This window comes from Pseudorca crassidens, chromosome 17, assembly GCF_039906515.1.
Source record: "Pseudorca crassidens isolate mPseCra1 chromosome 17, mPseCra1.hap1, whole genome shotgun sequence".
NCBI lineage: Eukaryota > Metazoa > Chordata > Mammalia > Artiodactyla > Delphinidae > Pseudorca > Pseudorca crassidens.
In genome coordinates, this window is record NC_090312.1 from 29,157,434 (window position 1) to 29,174,680 (window position 17,247).

Here is a 17,247-nt window from a genome sequence, read left to right on the forward strand (position 1 = left end):
CCACCTTTATAATTGAATATGAAATGAAGAATAGTGGCTTCCTAATAATGCTTCCCTAGATTAGACATAGTGAAGAGCATGTAATGGAGGAGACCACTAGAAACTTTTACTTTGAAACAACTATTCTGAGGAAGAAGTTCCATTTTATTTTATCTTATTCACATCCTTTAATTATGTATATCACACGTAAATTATTCAATATGGAAAAAAAAACAGTCAAGCAATGTATTTGAAGCAGTAATGGAAAATTCTTCTTTACCCCCAATCTCCCTTACCACCAGTTGCACTTTGATCTCATTTTCCTAATAGTAAACGCTATTAACAGAATAGCACGTGTCTGTCTACAGCTTACTCTGTGCTGTCATATCGCAGTGTTTGTTTCAACGTACATGGATTTATACATATTCTGCATCTTTTTTCCCAGTTATTATCTTGGTGATCTTTTTGATGTATTGTAAATCTACTTCAGTATATTTAACAGTTATTTGGTATTCCAAAGGATGATTATTCCACAGTTAACCATTCCTCTGCCAATGCTCTCCAGACAGTGATGCCAGGTACACATCTATAGTTGAACACATTGGATTTATTACTTTTCGCAGCAGAGGAGAATGCATACCATGCGGAACCATAGGGTATCTCAGAAGATGTTAGAAAGGACTTATTGTAGGATTGAGCTTATATTAGATGATTTGGGGGGAGGATTTAAGAGACTGGGGCTTTGCTCTGGATTGGATACTGTTAGGAAACTGGATAATTCTATGATGGATATCTTAATAAGTCTTATCCAGAAGGAGGGAAGAAGACTGGGCCAAGGCTCAAGCTGTGGTTAGTAATAGTGGCATGGATTAGGGTCCTGTTTGTAGCTTTGGCAATGTACATGTTTTTATCTGTGTTCAGATACCATTACAGGGTGAAGCTGTTTTTGTCTTGTTCTGTTATGGTGACAGAGGTCACACAGCGGCCTTGTCTGATGACGATGTTCTGTGAAGTTGTTTATGTTCATCAGGAGAACATAGCTGTTAGTGTCACCAGCTCATAGCAAAACCAAGGCCTAGGTGATACTACCAGGCTAGCACTGGGATGCCAAGGGCTGCTATTTTCTTACTTACTGTTGATAAATAGCTAGGTTGTATCTTAGTTTTTATTGACACAGCTTTTCATTTTCATCGTTAAAATAAACATTCTCATTATATGGATCTTAGTGTACATGTGCAAGTATTCTTATAATATAAATTCCTAGAAGTGGAATTATATTAAATGGTATATAATGCATGATAAAATTTGATTTATAATCATTGCTGAAAGCCTATACTTATTTCTGTTCCCACCAACGGGGCACCTTAGCCAAGAATAGACATTAACAGTCTGATATTTTTTTTTCTGGCTAATAGAGATATCTTATTATTTTAATCATATATTTTTTTTACTAGTGAGTTTGAGCATTTTGCTCATTTTTTTTAAAGCCATAGTTTTCCTGTTCATATTCTTTTCCCATTAAAAAAATTTTAATAACCTTGTCTTTCTTGTTGAGTTTTAAGGGTACTTCGTATGTTATAGATATTAGTACTGCTTTATATTTGTGGCAAGTATTTCTCTCTCTACCTCCTATATGTCTTTTATTTACATAGGAAGGCTTTCTCCACCTTGAGATTATTAAAACATTATTAATCTTCTAGCACAGTTATTTTACTTTTCCCTTAAGACATTTATTTTATTAATCTATCTGGAGTAAGGAATATTTTTGTGTAATTTTTTCCCTAAAGGTCCCTAGTGTTCCACTATCATTTGTTGACCAGTCCATTTCCTTCACAATAATTGGAAATACCACATCATGTTCTAAATGCCTACGTAGACATCAGCCTGCAGTAAAATTTCTCTTACTTGACCTTCACTTAACTAACTGGGTTAACTGATATTCTCTATTCTCTTTGAATAACATACTGACTGAAGACCACTGTAAGCTTATGTTTATTGCCAGTAGGCTACTCAGTACTATGCTGTTACAATTCTGTTTCTGTTAGTTGAGCTTTACATCACTAATACCCAGATTTTGTCATTCTAAAAACTTTATGCCAGCTGTGTTTGTCGTTGCATTTTCATTATTTAATGCAATATTATGTAAATCAGTAAAATATGAGTACAGAAAGAAGGAAAGTTGCTGTTTTAAAGAAAATTGCATGCTTTAGAAAGAAACAGTGGGTCACTAAAAAACTTGAGGCTAATAAGGACATAGTTTAATTTTTTTTAATATGTACATATATTGATCTAAACAGTTCTAGGAGTAGGGAATGAAATACATGAATCAAGGATTATTTTTGTACTGCAGGAAAACCTGTTAACTAAAAACTAAAGCAACAATAAAAAATTAATTGAGGGCTTCCCTGGTGGCACAGTGGTTGAGAATCTGCCTGCCAATGCAGGGGACACGGGTTCGAGCCCTGGTCTGGGAAGATCCCACATGCCGCGGAGCAACTAGGCCCGTGAGCCACAACTACTGAGCCTGCGCGTCTGGAGCCTGTGCTCCACAACGGGAGAGGCTGTGATAGTGAGAGAGCCGCGCACCGCGATGAAGAGTGGCCCCCGCTTGCCACAACTAGAGAAAGCCCTCGCACAGAAACGAAGACCCAGCACAGCCAAAACTAAATGAATTAATTAATTAAAAAAAAATTAATTGAATTGAATACAGTTTGGTGTATGAGAGGAAGTTTATTTTCTCAGTTGTAGCCCTTTTTATATATTTTCTTGTAAAACATTTTAATGATGTGTAATCCATCTTACAACTTTATATTGTAAGGACATATACATGATAAAAATGTGTCAACAAAAACCCAAGCTGTTAATAACATAATACAGCATTTTCATACCACAGGAATGTCCGTGTCGGCATTTAGAACATGATGCAGTATTTCCAATTAGTTAAAAATACTGATCATTAATTTTAAACTTAGAAGAATGAAGACTAGATTACTGCATTGTATTAGTTTTCTGCCATATTGCTGTGTAACAACTTACTTCAGAGCTTAGTGACTTGAAACAAATGTTTGTCATCTCACAGTTTCAGTGAGAAATCAGAGTGGCTTAGCTGGGTGGTTCTGTTCCAGGGTTTCTCAAGAGAATGTAGCCAAGGTGTCAGCCAAGACTGCAGTGATCTGAAGGCTTTACTAGGGCTAAAGTGTACACTCCCAAAATGATTCACTCACAGGGTGCTGGTTTTTGTCAGGAGCCCTCACTTCCTCCTCATGTGTGTCTGCCATGTGCAGTCCAAGAGAAAGCAAGATAGAAGATGTAAAGTCTTTTATGACCGAGTCCGAGAAGTCACATACCATCACTTTTATTTCTTCGAAGTGAGTCAGTGGGACAGCTCACACTGAAAGGCAGGGGAATTAGGCACCTACTCTTGAAGAGGAGCGTAACCAGTGCACTGAAGATATTTACTCTGTGTGTGTATGGGTCATGGAGAGGGCGGGATTCATTTATGTTTGGCTTCTTTTTAGGACACTGTCTTAGGAAAACCACGAGAGGTGTTTCGACTTCCTACAGATTTGATAGCATATGACAATCGCCTTTGCGCATCCATGCATTTCACATCTTCTACTTGGGTTACCTTGTCAGATGGAACTGGAAGATTGTATCTCATTGGAACGGGTGAACGTGGAAATAGTGCTTCTGAAAAATGGGAGGTGAGTTTTTTTTTTTCTTCTTTAGACTTAGCAAAGTCTGGAAAGTATATTCAAATTAGATCTTAATGATTTTGAAATAACACTTTTTTAGGGATAGTTTACATGTGACCTCTTGATTTTTATAATATATAATGTTTTGGATATCTTTTTAAGTTAAATTATAAAATGTATACCTTTTATGAAACTGATATATTAGCTATTCCTGTTTTGATCTGGGGTGCGTGCAGTTGTCAAGAATTGCATTTGCTTTTCAGCAAATACCTATTGAGTGTTTTATAAGTGTAAAGCAGTACACTAAGCAATGATGCTGCCACCTCCTTCTTGAAGAGTTGGCCAGAAAATTGCATTGTCATGTCTTTTCTCCTCTACTCTTGTTTTATTTGCTGGTATGTTTAAGGGCCCAGCACACTGCTGCACCACTCTGCTAACTGTCTGGTATGTTTAAACTGGTCAAATAGTAACTATACCAGAGTATTCCCAACTTAGAAAAATATACTGTAGAATAAATAACTATAGTTACGTACCAGTCTCCAAGATGTCATTTTTACTTCAGTTTTTTAAAAACAATGTAACAGACTTAAATCTGAGGGGCAGGTGTTAGGATTTTAATAGTAATAAATATGGAATTATTTTCTCTAGAGCCACAGTTTTTGAAGGTAGAGAAGAATGACACTGAGTTGTGCTAATAAGTACAATGTGATATTGCTACTGTCTAAATCTCAGCAGGTGGCCTTTCGTTCTGGGTAGCTAAAGCGATATAAATTTAATATTTTACATCTTATAAAATATTTTTATTAGACCAATAGATGCCTACAAAGACCAGGCTTTAATTATTTGAGAAAAACCAAGAAGGCCTTAGTGGTTTACCTTTCTTACTAAGTTATACCAAATGCTATACTTCCAAATTGTAGTATGTTCAAAAAACTAAACAAAAAACACAGTAAATTATCAGAACAACAATAACCTGTTTATAGGGGGGGCCTTTGTAGTCACAGTTTCAAATAGTTATTGGACATGGTGACATTTTCTGTTCTGGCCTCCAGTAATAACTTTTTTTTTTTTTTTTTTTCCTTGCTGAGGCAATGTGGTATATAGCACAGCTACCTGAAATAGTTGGAGGGAATTTGGAGAATGATGGGCAGGAGAGATATGAATGAGAATTTATCTGTTATCAAGCCGTGTGGATTCTGTTGGTTTTCAGTAGTAAGAAACACACTGAACTTGTTCACCTTCAGATTAAAAATAACACCACATATTCCACCAGAAGGAAATTCATATGGGTTTATATTTCATTTGGTTTCTGCTGTGTATATCTCCTTGGCACATATTAGGCTTTCAATAATATTTTGTAAATGAATTAAAAATTTAAATTCACTCCACATCCTCTTCAGTATTTGTACTATCATAATGAAATCAACACTCTCTGGGGAGGTTGGGGGAGTGGGAAAGGGATGGGACTTGGGCATTACTGAGGTGGGAGGAATACTGAGGGATATTGGTCGCTTTGAGAGAAATAACTCAGTAGAGTTTCGAGACTTTGGGGGAATTCGTGTAAGAGAGGAGGCTAAAGGTGAGCATGACGGGGGCATGGTAGGGCCTAAGGGGGCCAAGCAAGCGTGGTGGTGATGACTCAAATGTAGAAAGAGAAATGAAAGAAGGCAAGGAAGACTGCCTGTTTCCAAATGTGTGGCCTCTAATGTGATGGGGGTGCTCTATATCAACAATATCACAGTTGATTTGCTAGGTTTGTTCAGAAGACTGGAAACTTCAGCCTAAGAATTTTTAAGAGTCCAGACGTCTACTCCTCTGGTCTCATGAGAGAGAAAGAAGAGAAGGAAACAGTAAACTGGCTACTTGTGCTTGGCAGAACTTTCAGTTTTTTCTCCCTGTGGTTTATTTCTTCTTGTCCCCCAAACAAAAGCAGAACCCAGTCAACCAACTATAAAAAACCATGTCTGTCATCTCTGTTTTGAGTATTTGAGGTGTTTTTGGTTTTTTATCCCTGCTTATGGAAGACTTTAGAATGGATTTCAAAGCTCTCCTATTCGAATAATTTTGGCAGAGTTGCTCAAACACAAAGAGAAAATGATGACATTAAAGCACACTTTTCTTTTTTTTAATTTTCTTTTACTTTTTTTTTTTGCGGTACGCGGGCCTCTCACTGCTGTGGCCTCCCCCACTGCGGAGCACAAGCTCCGGACGTGCAGGCCCAGTGGCCATGGCTCATGAGTCCAGCCGCTCCGCGGCACGTGAGATCCTCCCGGACTGGGGCACGAACCCGTGTCCCCTGCATCAGCAGGCGGACTCTCAACCACTGCACCACCAGGGAAGCCCTTTTATTTTTTATTGAAGTATAGTTAACTTACAATGTTTTGTTAGTTTCTGGTATACAGCAAAGTGATTCAGCTTTACATATATATATTCTTTTTCATATTCTTTTCCATTATAGTTTATTACAAGATACTGAATATGTTCCCTATGCTATACAGTAGGATCTTGTTGTTTATCTGTTTTATATATAGTAGTTTGAATCTGCTAATCCCAAACTCCTAATTTATCCCTCTTCCCCTTTGGTAGCCGTAAATTTGTTTTCTGTGTCTGAGTCTGTTTCTGTTTTGTAAGTAAGTTCATTTGTATCATATTTTAGATTCCACAAATAAGTGATGTCATATGGTATTTGTCTGACTTACTTCACTTAGTATGATATTCTCTAGGTCCATCCATGTTGCTGCAGATGGCATTATTTCATTCTTTTTTATGGCTGAGTAGTATTCCATTGCATGTATACCACATCTTCTTTATCCATTCATCTGTCAGTAGACATTTAGATTGCTTCCATGTCTTGGCTATTGTAAATAGTGCTGCTGTGAACATTGGAGTAAAGCACATTTTTCTTTACAAGGCTTTCAGGTAGGAGCTGATATGAGGGGATTCCAGATAATGGGTTTAAAAAGAATAAAAAAGCTAATTTTTGTCTCAGATTAGTATTCAGCTATTTATTTTTTCATTTATTTGAAAAGCTTGTTTAGAAATCAGTCTTAAAACCTCTCCTATTTGGTATTTAATAAAAATATAATAGTCCTTTATATTATGTGTTTGTCTTATAAAAAGAATTTGATAAGATTTTGTGTCTTTGCATAATGCTTTGATTCGCTTTTTAAAAAGGAGCTTCAGTATTTAAATAGAGTTGGTGGAATTATACCTTTTAAATGTAAGTGGGCTCTTTTGTTTTTGAAGAACAAGAAAGTTTTTGTGATTTGTTCTCTAATTCCTTTGACTCTTACCTTTGTAAATTTCCAGAAAACAAAAACAAACCAAACCAAAAACAAAAGGAAAAAAACATACACACACCCACTCACAAATACACACGAACTGTATTCAGAAAGTAAGAGGAAGAAAGCAGAAATATATCAGAGATGAGACAGGGGAAGAGATGCAGTAATGCATGTTGACTTGCTCATGTCCTGTACAGAACATTCTTTAAACTTGACAATTCTTTTCTAGAAGATTGCTTTTAATTCCCTTTCTCCTTTAGATGCTGTTTGGATGCCCTGTTGTTTTCTTTGTTTTTAAGCCAAGAGTACTGATTAGTTTTTTCTGTTAAACAATTAGATATTTTCCAAAAGTTCTTTCTTCAAGCAATATGATTTAAACTTGTAAGCTTTATTTAAGGGCTTTTTTCATTTTTGTATCCTTGTAGTAAATATGGATAGTATCCGAGTTATTTGTTGGATTGTCAGAATTCTGTATATTTCCTCTGTGCCGTATACATTCATCTAATACATTTTTGTGAGTGTCATCTTTTTTCTTTTTTGTAGATTATGTTTAATGAAGAGCTTGGAAATCCTTTTATCATAATTCACAGTATCTCATTGCTGAAAGCTGAAGAACATTCGATAGCTACCCTGCTTCTTCGAATAGAGAAAGAGGAATTGGATATGAAAGGAAGTGGTTTCTATGTTTCCTTGGAGTGGGTCACTATTAATAAGAAAAGTAAAGGTAAAACAACAAAAATCTGATCTCTCTGTAGTGGTTGCCGTAATTTAGTAGGTTTTGAAATGCAAAGAAGTTCCTGTAAATGCTATTTGCTTTTTCTTAGGAACTGTGTTAGGATTCTGGTACCTGCCACCCAGTGGAATGAATATTTATAGATAGTTTCTCCTTAGGTATGGATTATAATAAAATAATAATGTGTTTCCATAGTCAGATGTGCCTTTTTGTGTAAAAGGAGACACTATTACATAATTTTGGAATAATTTAAGTGTATATTTTTAATATATACAAAAGTATATGTTAATATGTGTATGTGTATATATATATACACACATACACACACACACACACACACACACACACACACACACACACATATAGACACAAGATTTGTTCTTCGAAATATTTAATGTAATTTGTTTTTTCTTTCCAGTGTTGTAGTTTTATCTCTGGAGGAACACAGTAACTGAAAACTTTAGATTACGTGTTAGAAAGTTTCTGTAAAGGGCTAGATGGTAACCATTTGACTTATATCATAACTACTCAACTATGATGTTGTGGTGCAAGAGCAGCCATAGATGAATGCATAAATGAATGAGTAAGGCTGTATTCTGGTGTTTATGGACACTGACATTTGAATTTTATATAATTTTTACATGTTTTTAAATATTCTTTTGATTTTTTGTGATTTAAAAATATAAAATTCATTCTTTGGCTCACAACTTTCTTTTCTTAATATCTCAGTTCCTCTTGTCCCTGAATTACTAACATAATTGTGTTACTTTTTATTTTCCCTGAACATTACAGAGCAGTGTTATATTTCTAAACTCTTTTGAGTGGAACATTTGATAAGTTATATTTTATGGTCAAGTAAGTTTGAAAATGTGGGCATACGATATCTCCATTTCACATTAAGCATATTCAAGTTTCTAGAAATTTTGAATAGAAAAAATTTAATTTTGACCCAGCATTTCCCAACTCATTTAGCCATGGAATAATTCACTTGAGACCTACTGTTTTCTGTCCCACACATGTTGGGAAAAACCATCCAATAAAATATACAGTGTCTAAGTTTGGGTCTTTAGAGGAAGCTAGGACTCTTTGCTGTGCATGTACCTGTGGAGGAAAAATAGGAGTTTTTATTTCATTCATGAAATGAAAAGTCTATTCCTAAATATGTATGAAGTGAATGTGTGAATGTAGGTGAGGATTTAGAGAAAAAACACTGACAGATGTTTTAGAACAAATTGTATTATTATGTATGTATATGTGTTACTATGTGTAACCCATGACTTTGAGTTATGATTTTTGACTTCATTATGAAGCTTACAAGCACTACCCACTGTAATAAAAATTTGTTACCCACAGTAACAATATAAGTAAAGGTACGGACTCAACTGAAATGTTTGGGTACTTTTTAAAGCAAAAAACAAAGACAAAAACCCCTTATTTTCATAGAATAAATTCAGTTAATTTACCAGAAACTCAGAATACAGTTAATTATTTATATCTTAAAAATTCCAAGTACAGTTATTTATATTTGGTTATAGTAGGCAAATAGATCTATATCTGAATGTGTATAAAAATCATTTCTACCATAAACATATTTCATTTAAAAAAAAACCCTTATCAGTAGCTAGAATGGGAAGAAAATAGTCCACACCACACTTTTTCTGGTATCATCAGTTTGTAGCTTTTTTCAGAAGACACTTATCATATACTGGCTGAGAAAGTAGACAGGCTGGCTATAGTGAAGGAACGGGTAGTTTTTTCAGAGGTTGATGTTTCAGATAAGGCAGTCACTTTTATGATTTAGAGCACTGCTCTCCAATAGAAATTTTTCCAAAATGGACATGTTTATATGTGAGCCACTCAGTGTGATAGCAGGTAGCCATGTGTGGCTTTTGAGCACTTGAAGTGTGGCTAGTGTGACTGAGGCATTGCATTTCAAATTTTACTTAATTTTAATTAAATAGCTACTCTGGCCAGTGGCTACCACTTGGACACCACAATCTAGAACAGATTTCATCAGACCCAGTATTTTTTTTTAACATCTTTATTGGAGTATAATTGCTTTACAATGGTGTGTTAATTTCTGCTTTATATCAAAGTGAATCAGCTATACATATACATATATCCCCATATCTCCTCCCTCTTGCATCTCCCTCCCACCCTCTAGGTGGTCACAAAGCACCAAGCTGATCTCCCTGTGCTACACGGCTGCTTCCCACTAACTATCAGTTTTACATTTGGTATTATATATATGTCCATGCCACTCTCTAACTTCATCCCAGCTTACCCTTCACCCTCCCCACGTCCTCAAGTCCAGTCTCTATGTCTGCATCTTTATTCCTGTCCTGCCCCTAGGTTCATGAGAACCACTTACTTTTTATTCCATATATATGTGTTAGCATACAATATTTGTTTTTCTCTTTCTGACTTACTTCACTCGGTATGACAGACTTTAGGTCCATCCACCTCACTACAAATAACTCAGTTTCGTTTCTTTTTATGGCTGAGTAATATTCCATTGTATATATGTGCCACATCTTCTTTATCCATTCACCTGTCAGTGGACACTTAGGTTGCTTCCATGTCCTGGCTGTTGTAAACGGAGCTGCAGTGAACATTGTGGTACATGCCTCTTTTTGAATTATGGTTTTCTCAGGGTATATGCCCAGTAGTGGCATTGCTGGGTCATATGGTAGTTCTATTTTTAGTTTTTTAAGGGACCTCCATACTGTTCTCCATAGTGGCTGTATCTATTTTACAGTCCCACCAGCCGTGCAAGAGGGTTCCCTTTTCTCCACACCCTCTCCAGCATCTATTGTTTGTAGATTTTTTGATGATGGCCATTCTGACTGGTGTGAGGTGATACCTCATTGTAGCTTTGATTTGCATTTCTCTAATGATTAGTGACGTTGAGCATCCTTTCATATGTTTGTTGGCAGTCTGTATATCTTCTTTGGAAAAATGTCTGTTTAGGTCTTCTGCCCATTTTTGGATTGGGTTTTTTGTTTTTTTAATATTGAGCTGCATGAGCTGGTAAATTTTGGAGATTAATCCTTTGTCAGTTGTTTCATTAGCAAATATTTTCTCCCATTCTGAGGGTTGTCTTTTCATCTTGTTGATGGTTTCCTTTGCTGTGCAAAAGCTTTTAAGTTTCATTAGGTCCCATTTGTTTATTTTTGTTTTTATTTCCATTTCTCTAGGAGGTGCAGACCCAGTATTTTAAAATAGGGATTTAATTACAGAATATTAGGTTGTAAATTTTTTTTATCCTTTTTAAAAAGGTACCTAATAGTGTGCTTTTTAATAGTACATTTAAAATATTTAGTTTAAATTAGAATTAATATACAAATATATTCAAATATTTTTATTATATAGTTTTTTATTTGTAATTTTTTTGTTCTAAAATGCTTTATTTTCTTACAGATAAAAAAAAATATGAAATTACTAAGCGTAATATTCTCCGTGGAAAGTCAGTGCCCCATTATGCCGCTATTGAGCCCAATGGGAATGGTCTAATGATTGTCTCTTACAAGTCCTTTACATTTGTTCAAGTTGGTCAAAATCTTGAAGAAAGTAAGGATGAAGACATGTCAGAGAAAATCAAAGGTAATTTTACTTCAAATATCCATAGAGCTCCTGTGTAAAATATATCTGATTTGTCCTCCCAGCTAGGTTATGAGTTTTACCAGGTCAAGATAGGTGCTTAATTTTTCTTTATTTTCCTTTATATTTCCCAGAATGGTCTTTTATAAAATATACCACCTAAGTAGTGTGAACTGTTCAATTTAATACTTTTGTAATTACCAAAAATGTTTTTAAAACCTATATATTATCTTACCTGATTAGATATTTAATAAATACTTAATGAATGAATAAACAAATACTAATGTCTACTTGTTGGTGTTTGAAAATCCAGCATATTAGTATTGTCAATAATAATTTTTAAAAATAAGCTAACCTCTGTTCATTATAGGTGTCCTAATTACACGTTCTTATCTTTCATACTAAACTGAAAGAAGGTTCCTTGGGGGTAGAATCACTAAGTTTTCTCAGTGTTGCATTCATTCATGAATGCATGAGTGAATGAATGAAGGTAATGTTTTAGAATGAAGAGAGTAAAAAGGTCTTTCAGGAGAAATTTATATTTGTATACAAAGAGTACATATTCTTTAAAAGTATTCCAGAGAACATTTTTCTATAATCATTACTGTTTATATTTGTGGTATTTATAGCCAGGGACTAGTATATTTTACTTAACAGAGATTTTCACAATATTTAACAATTATATATATTACTCTTTGAATCTACCCTTTTTATTACTTTAACAACTTAATTATTTAAAATAAAAATTAGTTTCACTATTTTTATAAGTATATTTTTATATACTTTTCCAGGTTTGTAAACATGTACAACTCCAATTATAAGGGTTGTGCTTGGTAGCGTTTTATTTAGCGTCTTGTGATGTTTTTATGTGAGATCCCTTTCTGAATAAATTCTACTATTTTGTCTTAATTATAATGTTAAACTCTCCTAAAGCTTAGCCAGAGCAGCTATCCATATCTCTAGACCACATGCGCTTTAGAACTCCTTTGGTGAGCGATTGTGGAAGAATGAAAGACTGCCTTAATCCTTAGAACCAGTCTGCCTAGTAGCTAGGACCATGTGGTTCCAAGACAGATTTGCAGGCTAGTTGGGACACATCATGTGTTTAAATCACTAGCCACTAGTCCAGTGTTTCTTTTGTTGACATCTCACACTATATTTTGCGTTCCTCCTGAATTCGTTTTTCCCTTTTAGTGTAAACCACAAGTCCCTTCCATTTTTCTGTTTCTTTTCTAATAAATAGCCCTTTCTTGTACCCACTTTCTCTTGGGAAATTTCTTCTGTATTTATTTTATCATTGGACTTTCACAATAAGAAAGGAAAATTGTTCTAATTTTTAAAAATTATGCATAGTTTGTTAATTAGTATGCTTTCTTTTAAGCACTCTTTTGAGTATGTATACCGGTTTCATTTTCTATAAACTTCAAGAAGACTGATATTATCTATTACCCATTTGGTATTGTCATGGTATTATAAATAATGATATTTTCTTTGAAGACCTAATACAGTCTGTAGAGATATAGAAAGGTACTCAAAGCAACCAACAATGGAAAAAATTATTTAGGTGTCTGTATAGTTTTGATGGAGAGGAGAGTAAGAAAATTCTGGCTTTCTCTTTAGTCTATGTCCATGGCCTTAATTTATACTAAAAGCTCATGTGATTTTGCAGGTTCCTCCCATCCCCATATCTGGCAGAAATTCTATATTGCATGATTATTATGTATAAACTGCCTTGTTAATGTTTGTGCGAGACGAGGGATGAGTAAAACATTTCTTAGAGAGCTTATAGTATGTCTTTTAAGCTATATTTCAAGCATTTTCAGTAAGTTTTTATTAAAAGTACTTCGAAAGGCAAAAGATAGAGGATCTGAGACTTAAAGGAATGTGATGCAAGTTAGATATTACCCCGAAGTAACAATTTTATCCTAAAAATTCATGCTTTTTTTTTTTTTTTTTTGCGGTACGCGGGCCTCTCACTGTTGTGGCCTTTCTCCTTGTGGAGCACAGGCTCCGGACGCACAGGCTCAGCGGCCATGGCTCACAGGCCCATCTGCTCCGCGGCATGTGGGATCTTCCCGGACCGGGGCATGAACCTGTGTCCCCTGCATTGGCAGGCGGACTCTCAACCACTGCGCCACCAGGGAAGCCCCCCATGCATTTTTTTTTTTAATTTATTTTATTTTTGGCTGCGTTGGGTCTTCTGTTGCTGCGTGTGGGCTTTTCTCTAGTGGCGAGCAGGGGCCTCTTGTCTTTGCAGTGTGCGGGCTTCTCATTGCGGTGCCTTCTCCTGTTGCAGAGCACGGGCTCCAGGCGCGTGAGCTTCAGCCGTTGTGGCTCGCAGGCCTCCAGAGTGCAGGCTCAGCAGTTGCGGTGCCTGGGCCCAGTTGCTCCGCAGCATGGGGGATCCTCCCAGACCAGGGCTCAAACTTGTGTCCCCTGCATTGGCAGGCAGATTCTTAACTGCTGCACCACCAGGGAAGCCTGCATGTTTTATATTTATTTCTATATTATCATATTTGTTAAAAGAAAAATTTTAATTTCAGATAAAAGCGACCCTTCCAGGAGACACACCATGCTTATGCTATATCTTTCAGCATATCAAGTACCCCCCCAAGTTTTAACATAAAACCACACAAAAATAAAAAGAGTAATAACCCACATTTAGTGAGAGTTTATAATATATTTAGCTAACAGAATTGATATTAAATGTTTTACATGCATTAACTCATTTAAATGTCACCAGTCAGTCCTAAGAGGTGTGTAATATTCTGTTACACTGTTTTACAGATTAGAAAAATGAGGATTAGAGGTATAGTTGTGTATCAGAATTATTAAATGGTTGAACCAGGATTCAGACCGTGGACTAGCCAACTCTGGAGCACTAGTTCCTAACAGCCCTGTTATATTCCTTTCTGATGAGTGGATAGACAGATTAATGTTTATGGATGCCATTAAGCAAATATTTATTCATTTTGCATTTAAGCCCTATTTTCCTACTTCCGTGGTGATAGTATGATGGGTCTCAAAGTGTCTCTTTAGTAGATAGCTTTTTAGGAGACAAGCTGAGGAGTTAAGAGAAGGTGATGAAGGCAGGATTCTTTTATTGGGAACTTAGACAAAATATACTGACAGCCCTTGAATTTGCTATGAAATTGCTTTCATGTTGTGAATGAGGTAGAATAGCCAATACCTTTATAAGGAAAATATCTTTTATTTTTGTGTGGACATGTATCCCACCAAATAACAGTAGTCTCCTGTATCACAGAGTTACTATATTGCTCCAGCATTGGCAAATCAAGGCTGTGGTGAAAGTTTCAGACAGGAGTTTATGACATATTTGGTATTCTTCTGAAATCGGAATCCACTGTGTGTGTGCGTGCATGTGCGTGTATAAGAGGAAGAGGGAGAAGTAGGGAAGTAGGGATACTGAGAGGCAGGGAGAGAAGGAATGGGGATGAAAGAGTTGCTATGATTTGTACTTTATGAATGTGTATCTCTTGGAGCATGAGGTAATCCTGGAACAGGAAAATGTCAAGTAAATTGCTACAACTCTTTAAGTGAAAATTCCCCATGGACATCTCTGTGTGTTTGTTCATAATTATTTTTTTGTGAGACGATCACTAGAAAATATGCTAAGATAGGTTTTCTTTTGTATGACCTAGTCTCAGCTTTTTAATTACATAATGCATTTTTCTTTTCCTAAAAGAACCTCTGTATTACTGGCAACAGACTGAAGATGATTTGACAGTAACAATATCGCTTCCAGAAGACTGTACTAAAGAAGACATTCAAATACAGTTTTTGCCTGATCATGTCAACGTTGTGCTGAAGGGTCAGAGGTTTTTGGAAGGAAATCTCTATTCATCTATTGATCATGAAAGCAGTACATGGATAATTAAAGAGAATAATAGGTATTTTTATAGTTTTATTTATATTTAAAATTTTATTTTTTATTATTTCACTTTTTCCTTGTTTTCTTTTTATACTTTTTGCAGTGGTTACATCATAGGGGAATACTACAATAGGTCCATCAGTATTGCTGATTATTTTTCTTAAGATAGATTAAAAATGAAATTACTGTAGTTAAGATTAAAAATACTATTATAGTTATTGTTTACATTATACTGCGTGCTTTTCATTACCAGCTCTGGATACAATAATAATAATAACAGAAACAATAATAATAATAAATAGGTGAAAGTGGTCATTTATTTAAATTTGTGCTTTTTAAACTTTTTAATAGAAATAATTTTTTTCTATTAACTTTAATTTGCTAATTAGTGGAATGCTACTCTGCAATATGAACCTCAAAAACGTTACGTGGACTGAAAGAAGCCAGAGACAAAAAGTATGCCCTGTGCAATTCCACATAAGTGAAGTTCTAGAACTGGCAGAACTAATCTATGGTGATACAAATGAGAACCGTGGTTACCTCTAGGGTGCAGGAGGATTGACTGGAAAAATGCACAAGGGAACTTCCTGGATGTTTCACTATCTTTATTGGGTTATACGGGCGTATGCATTTGTCAAACAATGAATTCTACACTTAAAATCCATGAATTGCATCTATAAATTACACCTCAGTAAAAAGAATATGTAAATAAAAGGTAAACAAAGGTTGTGTCTTGTAAGACTATAATCCTCTGTCCCAACTACCGTTCCTCTTTGTAAATCTATTGTTCCAGATACTTCATTCCCTAATCATTTGGATTAATAAAATTAGTCTCTTTCATTTTAGATCAAGTCTTAGTAATTATTGAATTCAGTGATGGTTAATGAATGGTGTTAGGCACTTAATTTTTAAAATGGTCAAATTTTGTCAGAAGTGGGTTAAAATTAAATATTTTTATTAAATATAATTCTTGGTTAGTGGTATTTTACCCATCCATGTGAGTCTTGATGTGACTCTGAATTCTGCTAGTCTAAGAAATATATATCTAGTTCAAAATTGTTTTTAAATTAAGCAGATACCCTGAAATCATTTTATTAATGGAGAGATTTGGTGACTTCGTTATACTTTTTAATGTATTATCTTAAAAACTCAATATCTGAAAGGTTCTTTCAAAAATATTTTATATTTCCATATATTCTATTTAAACATATCTTACTAGTGTGTGTGAGAGATGAGGATAGCATTTTTAAATTGGCAAACCAGCTGGAACATACTGCTAAATATAAGTCATCAAGCAGTAACCCAGCCAAGGTTTAGGAGAAGAGCTGGACCTTATGCAAATAGTTTCAGCATTTAACACATGAATATAGACCAGTATTCTTTTTTCATTAAATTTGAGGTGCTTGATTACTATTTTATGTTACAAAAGATAATTACAGTGCTGTGTTGGTGGTATCATTGGTTTAAAAACACATGATCTTTTTGTACTTGATTATATTATTCGTCTCATTTTCAGTAGTTAATGTTCCTTGTAGTTTTGGAAGGATTTGTTAACTAATCTGTAGTTTATTATGTATGGGGCTGTGTGTTCCTTTTTGCTTGGATGATAGGATGTGATTCTAGTTTTAAAATGTAGAAATGCATTTGTGCTAAAAGAGTAACATTGACTAGATATGCCAATTTAATGATGGTTCATAAATTCTTTATAACTAAAACTGTACGAATTCTAACTTCTTTAGCTAGCAACTGACTAAGAACAGTATTTATGCATTCTGGTCACTAGGTACAAGTTCTTTAATAGTTATTTACATATATTTTTTCAGAGAGGCAGAATAGTGCAGTAGTGAAGAACATGGACTTGGAGCCAGACTGCTTTACTAGCTTGTGACCTTGGCAAGTTACTTAACCTCTCAGTGCTTTCTTTTCTTACTTGTAAAATGGAGATGATAATAGTGCTTACTTTATTTGTTTGTGGTGAGCAGTAAATGAGTTAAAACATGTAAAGTACTTAAGATAGCACCTAGCTTACGGTAAGCATTAGGTAAGTATAAGCTGCTGTCATTA

At 35.0% G+C, this 17,247-nt stretch overlaps 1 protein-coding gene across 2 annotated transcripts in view; it reads left to right on the forward strand.

Moving 5' to 3' along the window:
* NUDCD1 (NudC domain containing 1) overlaps positions 1–17,247 on the forward strand; it is an 89,407-nt gene that overhangs the window by 24,517 nt on the left and 47,643 nt on the right. For both annotated transcript variants that reach the window (XM_067711480.1, XM_067711479.1), the window contains exons 3-6: positions 3,498–3,683; positions 7,502–7,682; positions 11,112–11,294; positions 14,998–15,202. In XM_067711480.1, the coding sequence (XP_067567581.1) occupies positions 3,498–3,683; positions 7,502–7,682; positions 11,112–11,294; positions 14,998–15,202 (755 nt within the window). The remainder of the gene's footprint in view (positions 1–3,497; positions 3,684–7,501; positions 7,683–11,111; positions 11,295–14,997; positions 15,203–17,247) is intronic.